The sequence below is a fragment of the Danio aesculapii genome, chromosome 12 (genome assembly GCF_903798145.1).
Source record: "Danio aesculapii chromosome 12, fDanAes4.1, whole genome shotgun sequence".
NCBI lineage: Eukaryota > Metazoa > Chordata > Actinopteri > Cypriniformes > Danionidae > Danio > Danio aesculapii.
Window position 1 is genome coordinate 38,419,693 of NC_079446.1, and position 18,547 is coordinate 38,438,239.

Genomic DNA, 18,547 nt, shown 5'->3' on the forward strand with positions numbered 1-18,547 from the left:
TCTGTAAAAAGCATGCGTGAGTGGTGAGAAAGGGAAAAGTGCACTTTATTACCCGTCTCATCCCTCCATCTTTTATTCAGAGCTGATGGCAGCCTCTTCTTGCTCAGCCTTGTCGCTAACACACAGTAATTCCACTCAGCTGGCAGGAGCACACGGCCGTAACTCAAAGTGTAGCCCGGACAGCAGAAAACACACCCCACTCTTGTTTTAAAGAGATTTTGGTAGGTGTTGAATGGCAGCAAATAAAGCTGAAGCGGAGTCTGGGCAGATTGCAACGTACAGAGCCTGAGGTCTCGGTGATTTATGCATGTTCTGCCCTTCTCAGAGGCTGCTGTGGTTTCGAATGAGCTCCAAAGCGAGAGAGAGAAAGAAAAGAAGAAAGAAAATGGGCCTGAAATTGTGGTTGGCACAAATGGAGCCCAGACCTCAGTATGATTGCTGAGTAGATACCCTCTCTCTCACGATATTCACTTTATGTCCAATGTCTTTATATATACAGCACTACAGGGAGACCTAAATATATTTTTCTGCCCTTGACACCCTGAAGCAGACCAAAAAAACCAAAACCCCCTGCTCAGAGAGAGAGAGAATATACACATCTCCATGTTTCTCTTTAGTGTTTTACACACGCTTTGCGCCTCAAAGGGACTGACAAAGTAGTTTTCAGAAAGTCTGAGCCCAGCTGAAGTATAATAATTTAATGAGAAACTAGATCAGCATTAAGGTATAACCCTGTTTAGAGACTACTCTAAAAAAAGAGCATGTCTATTCTCAGAGAAAGGTAGGTCAGAAGTGTCTGCAATCCTCTCTGTTCCTTCATTATTTATCCGTCAGAGCAGTCACTCCATGTGAGAGGCTTTCTCCATCCGTCGAATCTGGATCCTGTGACGAGATCCGTCAGAAACCGAAGCTAAGACACACCAACACCTTAGACGGGCCCGACGGAGACGGCCGTTTACACCTCTTTATGTTCACGTAAGGGTTACATGGCAGAGATCAGAGGCTGAGGAGAAACCCGAGGAAGAGCTAGACAGAAGAAGAAGAAAGGTTAGATGAGGGAAAGGTGAAGAATAGCCTTTAGATGCTGGGGTATTCATAAAACGCTCACGCTATCTGCATTCTCTTAGCTTCAGTGTTGGAGGTTAAGAGGAGATCTCTGGCAATTCTCACTCAGGAAACCAACCATCGGGAGGCTCTAAGTGGCTGGGTACCTCTCAAAATACAGCCGTAACTCAAAGCTTCTGCACACATGCGCATCCTGGCTCCATCTCGTGCTATTTTTCTCTTTCTTTTCTCCCCATTTCCATTCTCCTGGTACTCGTGCTATAAAACCCAGCTTTGCTCCATAGATTTACGACAGCAGTTTTGCTCTGCGGTTAAATATAATGTCAAGGCTCCAGGCTCCGCGGGGTGTATTTCAAAACTACAGCCTCGCTCAGGTCTCTATGACGACAAAGCGCAGAAAATATTGTCTGTATGAAGCGGCCTGGGAGGTGCCTGGACTTACCAGATGTAGCCACACGGCCTCCATTGAAGACAGAATCCATATTTCCCCCAACAGACTTTCCAGACACTGAATAGTACTGACCATGCTCTAGTGTTTGTTTGATGTCAAAATTAGCTGCTTTATACTTTAAACTGGTGCATCAGAACTTTTGAGAAGCTCTAAAAACACAATTGAGTCTGCATGCAAAAAAAAAAAGAGATCATTCTCTCTCACTCATGAAGTGTCTCAACAAGCCGTCTGTTTCTTTTCGAGTATTAGCCATAGTCTGTTCATGCATGAATGTCATGTCTGTTTTTTTCCGTCCTCCACTTCAGTCTAAAGTGCAAGGGGTAAGAGTGGCAGGGCCAGAAAGGCAGCCTTGTAGCCTTTGGTAGGGTGAAGTGTCACTCAAACTCTCAGATCTTCGTGACACCGGTAGTCTGGGGTTAGATCACTGTAATCAATAGTCTGATTATGAAACAGAGGCTGAAGTGTGTGAATTGCAAGTTGCAGACGGTGTTGGGTAAAAAAGAAACGTATTGCAGTTTTAATCGTACTCTTTAAAAAAAAAAACCTGCAACAATAATGTAAAACATACTTTCACAAAGAAGTGACTAAGTTACACAAAAAAAAAATTGACTTAAGTTTAGGGCTATTATCTAATTGCGATATCTTTGACAGATATTGCGATTTAATATTGTAGTCAAGCTTCAGCTCAGTACTCCGTATCATAGCTTCTTACAGCTAAAATGCAGCAAGTGTTAGTTAAAAAAAGAACTGAAATATCTATATTTATATTTATCTAATAACTTAAATATTTATTCAAATTTGTTTTTAAATATTCAGAAATTAAACACTCAATTTTCTCTAGAGCAAACAGAAAACACAAATTAAAGGACCTTACCTTTCTGTAAACAAGTTAAACTCAAATTAGAGAGAAAAAATAATAATTATAAAAAATACAGAACATTCAGCAAACTAATATGGCTGATAAGAGTCTTTCTGTAGCTTATAGTGTCTAAATCAAATTAATTATCACAGATGCTACACAAACTATGACGTTAAACGTACAGCTGTGGTACTCCAAAATGGCTAAAATAGGTGCGAGATGAAAGTGTATGTCTCCTATCCTGCATTTAGATGAGTTTTTTTTTAATCCCTCTTTGGTCACTGCAATAAAAGGCACTGTGTCTTTAGCGAGGTAGTGAGTTATGGCAATAGTTATCTCCAGGGTAGGGTTGCACCAGCTGTTCGTAAGTACTTTCTTAAACTGAAAGGTAAAGTCCACATAGAGGCTTTGTAACTACTAGCTAGTTTGTAACTAAATTTGTTAACATGTTCTTAAAGCAAACAGTAGTTAGTAGGTCTTAGCTCTCCATAAAGTCATGCATCGTGAGCCGTGAATGCACACGAAATACACATGTATTTCGAAACAAATGACCAAAGTTACAAAAAAACATTATAAACTTTAATTTTTTTGTGACTTAGAAACTAAATTATTCCTATATTATGTCCTGTTTTTCTTCTATATTAATTTGTCTATTAATGCTTCTCAAGTGGCAGACACCATCATCCCACTCGTCCGCGCTTTCCTGTTTGTGTGTTGTTGTTGTTTTGTTTTTGTGGGAGTTCTGCATAGTTCGTTTAAGCAATTCTGATTGGGCAGAACGAAATAGTGCTCACTCATTTGGCTAGTAAGATTGTCACACACAGACACCATGCACGCATTTGCTCTGGGCGGGGGAAATTAAATAATACATATTTCATATTGGAGCCTCTTGCGATTTGCTAATCGCAACGTTTCAACTCGCGATTGCAATTCGATTTAGATTAATCGCACAGCCCTACTTAAGATTGTAATATATTACTTTTTTCCCCACAACTGGTTGCAGATACAGAAAACCCTTTTTCTGTCCACTCCCAACCACATGCTGTTCCACATTCTACAACTTTGGAGCTCAAAATCAGCAATCTATGAGCAGCAAGCACTGTATTTATTTTATTTTTTCACGAGCAGCTTATTTTTTGCAAGTTATTTTGTTGGTTCAGTGAGAGTCCACCAATCTATGCAAATTTAGTGGAGTAAAAGTACACTAATTTGTTTTTAAATGTAGTACTTGGCACAGTAATTTCTCCAGAATATTACATTTTGAGTCAACTGAGTCTTTATGATACTCTTTCGCCAACACTCTTTTATCCTCATGCATAGACAAGCTCACACTACCATTCTGGAACACAGCCTGCCATTTTAGATCATCGTAACTGCTTCGTGGCTCTGCTCTTTATCTTTCTAGTGTACCAAGCCGAAGCCGCTGAGCTGTTAAACTCATTGGCAATTAATTTAAGTTTATTTGACTGCTGAGATTTTATTGCGCTGCAGCTTACTCAAACAGCTCTTCAACTCACCGCCACTGCAGCAGCAGCAGCGGCGGCGGTTACTTCTCACTCATAAAAGACATCTATCAAAGATGCACACACAGGTGTTCCAAAGCCGTGTCTGTTTTGACTTGCTCGTCAGAATCAAAGCACAGGTATGGCTCTCTTTTCAAGACTTTAAAGCACTAGTTTTAAAACATGCGTCTAGTTCATATCAGTTTGCGTATACAAAGAAAAAAAACACAAAGCACAAGAACAAAAACTCTAGCCTGAGTATAACCATAATAATGCCAGAGTTGAAAGACAAGTATACTACAATCCACGTCGCTTGAAAGCAATGAGATCATAGATAAAGCAAGCTTAGGGGCTTTTTTGAGGGCTACTGTGTCTGTCTTAGGCAAAACATGCCCTTCTTGACAAATCAAGTTCGACGGAAGACAAAAACATAGTTATAAAAACTCCCTTCTATGTCTCCCTTTTGTTCTCTCTTGTGCTTTCGTCTGTCATTTCTCTCCCTTTGTTGATTTATCTGTGCTGGATAAAAAGCTTTTCAACATGACCCTCAGGGTGATTCTGATCCTAAACTAGAGTCAAAGAAATCTAAGTTTCTGACTTTTCGGTAGGACTGGGCAATATGACAAAAGCCTCATATCACGATATAATTCATCTCGTATCCTGCGACCCCAGATTAAGGGACTAAGCTGAAAAGAAAATGAATGAATGAATATTTCTCAGTTTATTTATAACTTCATGGCAAAAGTTTGATTAAAAATGTATAAATATAAAATACTTTTAAAAAAACTAATAATTACAGGTCCAACAAAAAATATTACGAAATAAAATGTAAACATTATATTTTCAAGATCGCAACTTTCTCACAATCTTTAATTTTTTTTATTTATCTTTGATTTTACCAGGAATTTCCCATTGAGTTATGCATCTCTTCTACCAGGGGTCCTGGCCAAAATGTCAGCACAAAAAGTTTCAGATACAAAATTAGACGCGCATATATATCATGGATTAAAATAAAAAATAAAAAAACGTTCACATGATTCTTCCAGGTAAGACTTGAAAGAGATGGAATTGTTTCTAACATGACTACACTCAAATTTTGGTGTCGTGGATGGTGAAGGGGTGTCGCGGACGAAAGTGAAGAGTGTTGGGGAGTCGAGGAAGAAAGTGAAAGTGAACAGCGGATGGGGGTGGACGGCAGTTGAGGAGGAGGATCGGTAAAATGAGGTACTGGATCAAATTTCAGAGGTGCCGGATCCGGGGTGTTCCGGCACAAATTAAGCCCTGCCAACATCCGCCACACAATTTCAATTTTTCTGGAACATGACGTTACTAAGCAGTTAATACAAAACAATTGATCAAATTTCTGAATGGTCTTTAATTATTTTGTGCAATAAATCAATATATGTCAACAATGGGTAAAAAAAAAATGTGTAGCTACAAACATAAATCGTATGAAACACCACTATCCAGTTTACTAACACCACTTATATTCAATTCACTTCACTATTATGTGCCAAGCGAAAATGACTCACTCAGTCCAACCTTCAAGAAAAGCCTACAGCTACATCGTCCATCATGTTTTCTGGCTGACTTGAGATTACTTTGCTTCTGCCTCATGCTTTCCTGATCCATTCACGCAGTTCATCTTCTCAAAATCTCTTTTGATCAGGCTCATTGTCAGATTTACTCTTGTTTTTAAAAAAATAATGTATGCTTTACTGTCTCTGGCATTTTGAAAATACAAATACAATTTAGGTAGGCCACTATGCCATTATTTCTTTTTGCACTTACACAATCCACACAGCCTTGCACGCTGTTTTTACACTCGGACTCTTACGGTTTCTCACTGTCTCTCTCTCGTACACACACATGCAGGTATTCACCATGCAAAAGTTAATGCTGGATCACTTTAAATAAATACTGCAAAACATGAATATCTGACATTTCCTGGAACAGGATTTGGCAAGATCCGGCTAAAATTAAGAACTGGATACGTGAAGATGATCTGTTTATTCCACAATTAATAATTGTTTATTATTTGTTACACAATATTCATGTTTCTGCATCCCCATTGTGATGCCACAAAATAAATGACAGCGCACAATATGAAACAACAGACTTCTTATTTCATCTGTATGATATATATAAAGTCATATTAGCTTATGTACTTATTGCTCTCTCCAGTTTCAACACAACTTTGTCAGTGCACTTTCTAAAGTTAATCCACAACTGTGTTGACCATCAGATTGTCAGAACGAATTGCGACAGAAAACCCAATCTTTGACCTTGCCTCATCACTTGAGAGGAGTGACCCTATTATCAGTAGAATCATTTCGAGCACTCATATCCACTTTCTAATCCCCGTTTTAATAATTGATTCATGGCGTATCTTTACCTGCTCCAGTGGCAGCGTGCGGCATGTGTCTGCGAGGTACTTGAGGCACACGTTCGACTCAAGAGCTCTCCACAACCTCCTCTCGCCCTGCCCTGAGAGAGCGGGAGAAGTGCTCTCCACTCATCCTTCAATGCTCACCCCTCCCCCTTTCCTCTCTGGCCTCTCCACGGCCCTTGCTCTTTCAGATCATTGAAGGACAATGCTCGGTTTTCAAAGAAAAGAGGGTAAAATAGAGGGCCCCGGTGTCAAAGCTTTGCCTGTTTGCTGACGGAATGTCTAAAAAGAAGCACCTCATAAATCAAAACGGGCAAGAAAGGCTATTGTTCTTCCAAGAGCTTGCATACTTGTCTTCCTTAACTCCCTCCCTCCCATTTTCTTTTGCCCTCTCCAAAGTAAAAGAAGTGAGATGAGAGGCTTTTAAGTTTTTTTTTTTTTGTAACTTTTTCTTCTCCAGCTATTCCTGGTTTACATTTAAGTTTCCATCTCACTCCCCCTGCCCCCAATAGTGGTAGCTGGTTAACATTGTAGTATAGCAAGTACGTCTGGATTGCTTTCACAACAATTGAAAATCGCACTAGAGTCCACACAAACTATATAGTTTCAAGCAGATTCTGGTTTGATAATATTTTTAACTGCATTTTTTCTATCACCATATATATATATATATATATATATATATATATATATATATATATATATATATATATATATATATATATATATATATATATATATATATATATATATATATATAATTTTGGTGTACACAACACATTATTCTTCTCAGAAAACATTTCTAAAGGTGCTGTTGACTTGAAATTTCCACCAGATGTTGATAACAACCAAAGGAATACATATACGAAAAGAAAACAAATCTAATCCGCTTACAGATGAAGTTATATGTAATAAAATGAAAGGACACAGGATAAAAGTGTTGAACACATGAAGAAAGGGAGGTGTAAAAAGGCAGTGAAAGCCCAGACAGCAGCTGAAATCTCTCAGTAGTTCTTTAGCAACCCTCTGCCCTTCGTCATTGTACATTAATATTAGCTGCTTTAGTCTTATCTACATTAGCAGGATGCTGAAAATGAAACCAGTGTGGACATTTCAGCAAGGCAATGGTCCAAAGGGCAAGGAAACCCTTAAATGCTTTCAGAGAAAGAAAATCAAGCTGTAGAATGGCCCAGCCAATCAACCGATTCGAATCCAATAGAAAATACAAAATAAAGCTCAGATTTGATAGACGAGACCCACAGAATCATCAAGATTTTTACAATCTGTTGAAGTCTGTGAAAAAATCACACCTGAGGAATTCTTGTGACTTCATTCTCCACATGAGAGGCATCTTTAAGCTGCCATCAACATTTGTTCCCTGTGTCATTTCATTTTATCACACATATGGTAATTTGTAAACTAATTAGATTTGTTTTCTTTTCATATATGTATTTCTTTAGTTATTATCAACATCTGGTGACAATTTCAAGTCAACAGCACCTTTAGAAATACGTTTTCTGGGATAATTATGATGTGTTGAATGTTTATTTCCTCTACTGTATGTGTATGGAGCACCAAAATAAAAATGCTAAATCCCAATATTTAAAAACGGTTTACTTTACTACATATATTCTTTTATGTTATATTTATTTCTGTTTATTTAAACTCATACTTTTTATATGTATGTCCTTCATTATAATAATGCATGCTGTCAGTTCATTCATTGTAGTCATTTTTGCATATGTGTGACATTTCTTTTTTCTTGCTGACACAGTAAGTGTGGCTGGTTTGTTTAACAGTAAAAACTTGCATTATCTCTCACCTCGTTAGCACCACACTTGCACACATTCCACACAGAAATGTCAACTGACCCAGCCGAGGCTCAAACCAGCGACCTTCTTGCTGTGAGGCAACAGCGCTACCCTCTGCACCACCGCGCTGCCATAAATACACTTGTTTCCTTAAAATCACACACATGGAGGCTTAAATATTTGTCCTCGAGACTAGAAATAAACAGTTAAACCATGCAGCCATGTGTAAGAGAGAGTTCGTCATTGCATAAAAAGGCACTAACATAATCTGTTTTCATTACACAGAGATTAATGAGGTTTTTGTGTGTGCGTGTGTTTCTTCTCTCAAACTCTAACTCCAGTGTTCTGACAGAGCAGTAATCAAACTGATATTATCATAATTGGATCTGTGGCCAGCTCTTTAGAGAAGCCATGTAACCACACAAATCTGCCAACGGTTTTCCATCAAATAAATCAACATGTTGCCTCCTGCAGCCTTAGGCTGTTCTCGTTTTCTGAATTAAGCGCTGCCTGATTTGTTTTTTGTTTTTTTTCTTGCAAAATGACATTTTTTTTTTTCATAGTTTTAGTTGTGTGAACTTAAAAATCTATGTGATATGCACATGTTTTGAAGACTTTTGCTAAGTGTATGGTCATTTGCCCTTCTGAAGTGAACATCATTGTTTAGATCTTGGTGGTCAGTAAAATACAACACTAACATAACATCGTTGAGGTCATACACTGGAACGCTGTTGAAATTAGATTCAGACAGGACTTTTTGGACAACTGGCACTGTACCAAGTGGATCAACCAATTAAATGTTAACTTATTTGTTAATCTTACTATTTAACATGATGATAGAAAAGCTGCTTAATGAAAAGTTAGATTTAGGCCCAATCCCGATTCTATTTTTGCACCCCTACCCCTTCCCCTTGGCCCTTAAATCCGAGGGTGAAGGGGAAGGGCTTTAAAATTTACCCCTAAAATTGGGACAGCACCTGCACATGTCATCATATGTCATCGCGATCTCTTGCTTCATATGAGATTGACGATCACGACTGCTGTAGTTATTCCAGTTGAGCTATTTTTTGGTATTTATCTTCAGGAAATCACTGAAGGCATATATTATGTCATCATAACGATCTAATGTGGCACACTGTAAAAAGGTCATTGCCAGCCACTAGACATTACTGACAGGGTATTTGAGTGTCAGAATTTTGTGGAACTGCTATACAGGAGTTATTATTATGGATTTTTTTTTAAGCATGTCGGTAAAACACGAACGCGGTTATGAATATATTAAAACATATGCTTGCTTGTTGTAAAAATTCATAGGAATGACAAAAAATACTAATTTGTGGATCTCCTTACTTCCCAGTGCTGTGATCCTGCTGTTGTGGCTGGTGTATTCTGGGAAATTTTCTTACCCGTTTCTTTTGAGTGTGGTCCTGAAAAATCTTAGTTCGAAGGACTATTCACCCCTTCCCCTTAGCCCTACGCCTTCAAACTAAAGAGAATTGGGATACCCCTACCCCTTCACTGGAACACTCAAAACGAGGGGTAGGGGTATGGGGAAGGGCTAAGGGGTAGAATTGGGATTGGGCCTTAGTGGAAACATGGCTTCCTTAATCTCAGAGAGTTGGAGCTTTGCAGTTGCTGTACATCAAATAAAAAAGCAGACTGCAGAGAAAATCTAGGTCCGCAGAAGCACCTGGTGCAAAAACATATACTTTGAAAGTTATGTCCCCAATGAAATGTGGTTTTGTTTATCATAACACCTCTCTCTGGTGCTGAGGGGGTCTCACCTCTAACTAGTGAACACCAGTGGTAAAAATAGTCTGCATTCTGCACGGAGAGATAGAATAAACTGTGATCTCCTGAAGTGTGTGATAACCTCAATAAATTGTTTGCAGACTCTTAAATGCTTGTGCGCTCATTTCTACAGGGTATAAACACGCAAAGCAGGATTACACTAGATGCTGACAGAGCACTTCACAGTGAGGCAGTAAATTAGCCATGGTGCTAACAACAAGACTCGATACACCAGAGACAACACACCAACAAGAGCATTATCTGTGCACACTGATACCCTAAGGAGGCTCATTCAAGGTCTGTTGATGTCTGAGTGTGGCTGAAATTCACACTTTGTTATCTTTAGACATCCTTTAAAACTTGTTCTTGTTTTAGTTTCTGTACATTTTTACATGTCAACATTTTCTGAGAGCGTGTGCCAGTGAAATAGGATCCATAACCCCATGCGTCCATCAAAGTCCTCCGTTATCACCTCTTCCACTATAATCCACTCTTCCTGATTGGGCCGGGTTGTGAAACCCAAGCCTCTTTGGCGTTAACATGCATGTTCACTTTCATTTAAAAAAAAAAAAAGGCCCTTGATTGTGGTCCTATCCATTTCACCCTATAACTGCCTAAAAGCTTCATGCTCTCTTTAAATGAGCCGAAGAACGTCTATGTGGTATGCACATATGTTTTGAAGGCCTTTGCTAAGTGTATGGTCATTTGCCCTTTTGAAGTGTACATCATTGTTTAGTTCTGGGTGGTCAGCACATGTATAACGCTATCGTTGAGGTCATACACTGGAACGCTGTTGAAACTAGAATAAGACAGGGCTCTATAGGACAACTAGCCTTGTACCAAGCGGATTAGCCAATTAAATGTTAACTTGTTTTGATTACCCTACTATTTACCATAGTGTTAGAAAATCTGCTTAGTACAAAGTTAGATTTAGTGAAAACATAAAAGTTAGAGGGAGAAAACGCATCAGAAAGTGCTCACTATTTAGAATCTGTGGACATTTTTTGCTATTTCTGCTGAGAATTTAGTAAAAAAAAATTTATGGAGGATTTATGCGGAAGAATCTTGGGAGTAACGTAACTAAAAACTTAATATATGAAATGAAAAATAATACTTTATTTAATGTTTACAATCAAATCCAGTTAGATCTACTTATTTGGGAAACAAAGCAAGTCTCTCATATAATATCTCAACTAAAAGACAGAACATATTACTTTACAAACTGTATTGTTAATAAATCAAATTAACACATTCATATTAGTCAATAATATTACTGAAATTATTTAAAAAACTGAATAAATGTAAATTTACACACATTTCAAGTCAATTATAAAAATCTGTGGAAATTTGCGGATTTCTGCGCGCACAGATTCCATGTGGGCCTAGTCATATGTCATTTAACATGTTGGTTTGTGATGTTTGAATGCATGTTTTGTTTAGCAACCAATGCTAATCACATTTGACCCAGAATCATGGCCTTGAATCGGCTCATTGATTGAGGAACGCCACATGCTCCATCTGTTTGATTGCGTTATGCAAAGTTTTGTTTTCATTAGGTCTCCATCTTAACCCCCTTCTCTTTCTCTTTCTCTCTCCACAGGGACCTGATGCCGAAGACCCTGGAGGGCCAGATCACCATGGAGAAAACACCAAGCTACTTTGTCACACGCGAAGCTCCATCCAGGATCTACGCCATGTCCCGTGACACCAAGCTGATAGTGGTGGTTCGGGACCCCGTCACAAGAGCCATCTCTGACTACACACAAACTCTGTCTAAGAAGCCTGACATTCCTACTTTTGAGAGCCTGACATTCAAAAACAGGACTACAGGGTTGATCGACACCTCGTGGAGTGCCATTCAGATCGGCATCTACGCCAAACACCTGGACAACTGGCTGCAGTTCTTCCCCATGAGCCAGATCCTGTTCGTGAGCGGAGAGAGGCTGATCAGCGACCCGGCCGGAGAGCTGGGCCGCGTGCAGGACTTCTTAGGCCTGAAGAGGATCATCACAGACAAACACTTCTACTTCAACCAGACCAAGGGCTTCCCTTGTCTCAAAAAGGCAGAGGGCAGCAGTAAGCCCCATTGCCTGGGTAAAACCAAAGGGCGAACCCATCCAAACATTGACCCGGAGGTCGTGCAGAGACTTCGAGACTTCTACAGGCCTTTCAACATGAAGTTCTACCAGATGACTGGTCATAACTTTGGTTGGGATTAATGGTGAATTGGAGGACCTGTCGTTTTTCTTTCCTTTTTCTGTGTATTTGAAATGGCAAATGGACATTGAAATAATTGCTATATATATGTAAAATGTACAGAAATCTATTTTATAATAATTTATTTTTAATTTCTAAGCAATTAATTCACTAAGCTGCCTAACCATGTTGTACATAACGTCCGGCCCAACTCTGGTCTCACCGCCGACATTCCACGTTTTTGATTTGCTGTGCGTATTTCTATTCATAATGAATTTAATGGTGCTTCCGAATTCGAAAATTCAAAACAAACAAACACAAACAGTGTGTTACGGGTATCGTGCATTTACAAGCCGTGCATTTGTGCTTCTCTTTCAGTTCTGGTGTGTACCTTTGTGACAGAGGCGGGCGAATGAACTTTATCCCACACTCTGACCGCATTTCATGTTTCATTACACTCCATGTTGGCCTGAATCCCACTACATTTGGCTGATAAGCAAGAGAGCTGATCTGAAAGGTCCCTTTACTCAATAAGATGACGATCAATAGCCCTAATTGCTACTTACAGTGTCACTCATGTTTAGAGCCGACCGCTGGCCTTTCATTCACAGGGTTCTGTAATGAATGACCAATCCGTCGATGGCTAAATCGTAGCATGTCGTCATTATGCTAATCGTGTAACATATCTAAACCGATCGATTGGCTTCAGAAATGGTCTGCTTCGCCGTCTGAAAGGTTCAAAGGTCAAGATAGCATTGGATTTGTTTCAAAAGCAAGAGCCAAATGATATACGCCTCATTGATGGTAGGCCCCTATATCTCTATGAAGAAGCTTCACCCAAATGTGACTCATGCTAGAAATTGAAACCCCATCAAAACACGTTTTCCAACGCATCTCAGTTCTTGTTGTCTTGCCAAATTTGAACAAGCTTGCATTGAGATGCCTCATCTTTTTCTCATGTGAGCCTCCATGTGCTTTTGTTTGTCGTTCTACTTGAAAGCGAGGAGAAACAGTCGGTCGCTCTTTATCTGTGAAATTCATCCCGTGACCGTTGAGATGGCGGCTGTCTTGAAGGCAAGATGAATGACAGGGTTTATTTAATGCAGCTTTGAGCATCTGATTTAGGATCAGCTCTAAAGCCTTGTTCACACTACGGGAGACTCGCAGCAGCAAAACAACTAGCGACCGTTCGTTTCAATAGAGGGCAAGCGACATCGACCGTTGGCGACTAGGTGGGCATGTCGAGCGATGCGATGAAGTTGAGAATCCTTCAACTTTATGCAAATGAAGAGCAACTTTTTTGAGCGACAGCCAATAGGAGCATCAGTAGAGCTCACGGGATTCTCTCTAAGCTCGCTCAGAGGCTGGTTGTATCCATGCTGTATACAGTGCATCCGGAAAGTATTCATAGCGCTTCACTTTTTCCACATTATTTTATGTTACAACCATATTCCAAAATGGATTAAATTAATTTATTTCCTTAAAATTCTACACACAATACCACATAATGACAATGTGAAAAAATATTTTTTTTAATTGTTGCAAATTTATTAAAAATAAAAAACCTGAAAAATCACATGTACACAAGTATTCATAGCCTTTGCTCATTAATATTGTTGATGCACCTTTGGCAGCAATTACAGCCTTAAGTCTTTTGGATATGATGCCACAAGCTTGGCACACCTGTCTTTTGGAATTTTTGATCATTCCTCTTTGCAGTACCTCTCAAGCTCTATCAGGTTGAATCGGAAGCAACCGTGTACAGCCATTTTCAGATCTCTCCAGAGATGTTCAATAGGATTTAGGTCTGGGTTCTAGCTGGGCCACTCAAGGACATTCACCGAGTTGTTGTGAAGCCACTCTATTGATATTTTGGCGGTGTGCTTTGGGTCATTGTCCGGCTGGAAGATTAGTCATCATACATTGCTGCATTCATCTTTCCCTCTATCCTGACTAGTCTTCTTGATGCTGAAAAACTACCCTACAGCATGATGCTGCCACCACCATGCTTCATTGTAGGCATGGTATTAGCCTGGTGATGTGCGGTGCCTGGTTTTCTCCAAACGTACCGCCTGACATTCACTCCAAAGAGTTCAATTTTAGTCTGATCAGACCAGAAAATTTTGTTTCTTATGGTCTGAGAGTCCTTCAGATGCCTTTTGGCAAATACCAGGCAGGGAGTGGCTTCTGTTTGGCCAATCTACCATACAGGCCTGATTGGTGGATTGCTGCACAGATGGTTGTCCTTCTGTAAGGTTCTCCTCTCTCCACAGAAGAGCACTGGAGCTCAGACAGAGTAACTATGGAGTTATTGATCACCTCCCTGACTAAGGCCCTTCTCCCCGATCACTTAGCTTAGATGGCCAGCCAGCACAAGGAAGAGTCCTGGTGGTTCCAAAAATCTTCCACTAACAGATGATGGAGGCCACTGTGCTCATTGGAACTTTCAGAGCATCAGTAACCTTCCCCAGCCTTGTGCCTCGAGACAATCATGTCTCGGAGGTGTACAGACAATTGCTTTGTCTTCATGCTTGGTTTGTGCTTTGACATGCACCTTATATAGACAGGTGTATGTCTTTTCAAATCATGCCCAATCAACTAAGTTTACCACAGGTGAACTCCAATTAAGCTGCTGAAACATCTCAAGAATGATCAGTGGAAACAGAATGTACCTGAGCTCAATTTAGAGCTTCATGGGAAAGGCTGTGAATATGTACATGTGACTTTTCAGTTTTTTTTTTTTTTTTTTTTTTTTTTTAATAAATTTGCAACAATTTCAACAAATCTTTTTTCACATTGTCATTATGGGGTATTGTGTGTAGAATTTTGTGGAAATAAATGAATTTAATCAATTTTGGAATAAGGCTGTAGTCCTAAAAAAATGGTGGTGCACTATTACCCACCCAACCCCCCATGCTGTTTTATAATTTTACCTGAACGTTTCAGCGAGACATCATTCAGTTGACTTTGAAAACACACGAAATTTTCTCACAGCTGCTGTGGTCATCAGGGGGCGGGGAATGGTGCAAAATATAAACAAAAATGCACCAATTGCAACAAATTAAGATGAGAGTTAAAAAATAAACATTTGATACACAGTTAAAGGGGATGCGAATACACGTAAATTAGGGAAGTCTAATCAGCAAAACAAGTGAGTATACCGAGAGTCTACACAATTATTGATCCTCAGAAGTCGTTATACCCAAACTGCTAGTGAAAAAAAAATAGGCATACTGAGTATACGTGTGTATAGCCCAGACTACACCACCGGCTGTAACAAAAAAAAATGTGAAAAAAGTGAAGCGCTATGAATACTTTCCGGATACACTGTATACCTACACAGACCTGCGTTTGCAGCAGGTCGCCATCCAGAGCGTCATGCAGCCACAAAGTTGCTGCTAGTGTGAATGAGGCATAAGGTGTAGGGTTTAAAAGGTAAAACATGCCACTTTTTTTATTTTTAAACACACCTCAGCTTTAACGTCAGGTTGGGAGCAGATTTTCAAAGAGTGAGGTCACATGCAGGTTGTAAGGCATATGAATATAGCATTACGAATGTACTGAAACTTCGCCTTTTTCACCCACCCTGTTTAATATACTGGAAAATGAAATGCAGAGGGAAGAGGTTTGCCTAATTGTTTGTTTTTGGATGAATGCATTCGAAAACAATTCAATGAAAGCGTTCTGTATCAGCTCACTGATTCTTTTTGTTTAGTTTTACAACATTCTGTGCCTCGAACCAGTCCTGTGCTACGCTAAGCCAACTTCCTTTCATTTAGAGAGGAGATTGTAATATTTATCAGCTGCGCGGACACAGCCATACGATTCTTGTTGGCCTTTGAGTCCGAATTAAGCGGCGAGAGCTCCAAGGGCATTTTTCCTACTATATTCAATTCATCAAGCAATCAAATGTTCTGAGGAGGAAAAAGAGAAACAATGCGAAGTTTCTCCTCCAACTGTAATCAAATCATCAAAGCTCGTTTCTTGCATTCACATTGCATTTAAAAGCAAATCAGTTGGATGATAGAAGAAATGGGGTCAAGCGGATTGTCATCAAAATGCTCACCCACGGGGCCTCCTGTGATTTTTAACCAGTGCAATTGGGTTTTTGGTTCAGAAACTGTTGTCCCGGGATAGCAAAGAAGAGCTTTTTTTCCTGGGTAGAGTTTGTCGCTGATTACATGTGAATCGCATATGAATACTGATCTGTCAAAGGTGGTATGAGCCAAGTTTCATAGCTTTGCTCGCGGTCAGGCAGTGTGCATCTGTTTAACGGTTGAGTTTTATTCAACCTCACAGAGATATACAGATGTTGGTCTTACTCTGAGTATAACACAAATAAATAGACTAGAAGTGATCTCTATGTACAAATGATGAGGAAGACATGTAAACCAAGTATTTTGTGGTATCAAATTAATTTTACACCATGAAAGAGAAAAAAATGGAACAGATGTTTCTAGATAATTAAATACTGAACATTCATACGTTTGCTTTGTATGAAGAATAAAATAAAATATATATTTTACCAAACTGGATGACTCCAATTTTTATTTATTTTTTTATTAATTAATTAATTTTTATTTTTATATTAGTCATGGCTGACGATAATTGTTGACTATAAAAGAAAATGGGTTTATTAAAAATGCATTTTGTCGATCTGAAAAAGAAATTGTCACTTTTAAAATGAACACTTTTTACACTTTACACAACTTTGCAAATGTTATTCTCTTCTATAAATATTGTTTAATTTACATATTAAAATATAATAAATTAATGAACTCTTTGAACCACCAGTCAGTGTCTTTGCAAAATCAATTTTCATTATTGTTAATCTACAATCATCTTAAAAATGTATAACTACAATCTGAAGTCGAAACCTCAGTAATGTTTAAAAAAATAGGCATGCAAGGCATATTTCAATAAACCATAAAAAGCACAACACTTTTATACACTTTCAAACAAATCACAATTTCTCAGTGTTGTCAGTTTTGTCTAATATCATTATTTAAATTGCTTAATTTCAACATAGTCATCATTGAAAAATTATTACAATGGCATTTTCAGAAAGGCAGTAGGCTGATGCAGTATCGGCAATATTATATTGATTCTAACAGTAACTCGACTTTTTAAACTAAAAAGTCATTAGCAGGCCCATAGCTAGCCTATTGAAAGGGGTGGTTCATTTTCTCTCAAAAGTGTATCTTTTTGCAATTATTTGATTGATCTTTTATTAAATTACAAGGTTCAAATTCTGCACTTTAGTGACATTTTTAAGCACTAATTGTGTTTTGGATTGGCTTGTCGGATGGTGCTCATACTTTTTGGTGCAACAAAAATATTTCCTTCATTTTTTTCAAAGTGCTTACCATATTATTTTACCAGTGTTTATTTACAAATGTGCAAGTTATTACAGTTTTATAAATAATGTAATGAGATTATAATTTTAAATAAAAAATATTGAACAGAAATATGAAAAAAGCTTATTTTTCGAATACAGATTTATTATCTTGTATCATTAAAAAAACAATTAGGAAAAACTGTAGCCTATAGGCAAATAACAAACCGGCCAGTTCATTTCCTCAGTCAGAATTTGTCCATTTGAATAATTAAAAATTTGTCTTAAAGCCTTCTTCTATTTGTTATTTTCACAATTTATGATGGCATACTATAAAAAATGGGACAAATATAGCTCGTATAGTAGCCAAATTCTGGACTTCAGTAGTGGGGGTGGGTTTTTCGAACCACCCGAACCCCCCCTCTTAATATTTGATTCACAGAACCGACTCATTACTCGGAAATCAGCCGTTTGGATTCGTTAGAAAGAACCGACTCATAAGTGATAGAGAACTAGAAAGGCGTTCCTTATTATCATTATTGGTTTGTGTGCGTGTGGGCTAAGGAGTTTGTCATAACATTTATTACAGACAACGAGTTGACGTTCACAGCTCAGGTAAGATTTGACTCAATGCTGAAGATTATGAAGGCAGTATATTTTAGTTGCGCCTCAGTGATTCATTTTATTGTTTGACGTCGTTTTGTTGCTAAATCTTGCTCGAAGAACACTAAACTGCAGGTGTTTAATGGCATCCATGTGGCAGCTGTGTGTTTATTATCAGTAAACGGTATCTATTTGCGCACGATGCTTTTCTTTTTAGTTTTTTTACCGGTTTGTAAACATTCAGGATGCGCGTGCAACGAGGTTGCGGAAAAAAACCGGAAGCGCTAACAGCAAGGGAATGACATCCGACGTGGTGCAGTTTGGTGTTGTATTAGAAATAAGTTATATTGATTACATATTATCTATATATATATTATTTACATAATGTTTTCAGTGTATTTTAACAGCTTGTCATCCAGTGATAAGCACAGTTATTGTGTCGTCTGACAGGTCCATTTGTAATAGCACCCTCCCAATGGATATTGGATAAGGCCAAAGGCCAAGCATCCAGCCCGAAACATACAACTATCTCATCGAAACTCCAT

At 38.6% G+C, this 18,547-nt stretch overlaps 1 protein-coding gene across 1 annotated transcript in view; it reads left to right on the forward strand.

The window, feature by feature from the left end:
- hs3st3b1b (heparan sulfate (glucosamine) 3-O-sulfotransferase 3B1b) overlaps positions 1–16,585 on the forward strand; it is a 30,875-nt gene extending 14,290 nt beyond the window's left edge. The window contains exon 2 of the mRNA XM_056469386.1: positions 11,469–16,585. Coding sequence (XP_056325361.1) covers positions 11,469–12,087 — 619 coding nt within the window. The 3' untranslated portion in view covers positions 12,088–16,585. The remainder of the gene's footprint in view (positions 1–11,468) is intronic.
- The last annotated feature ends 1,962 nt before the right edge of the window (positions 16,586–18,547 follow it).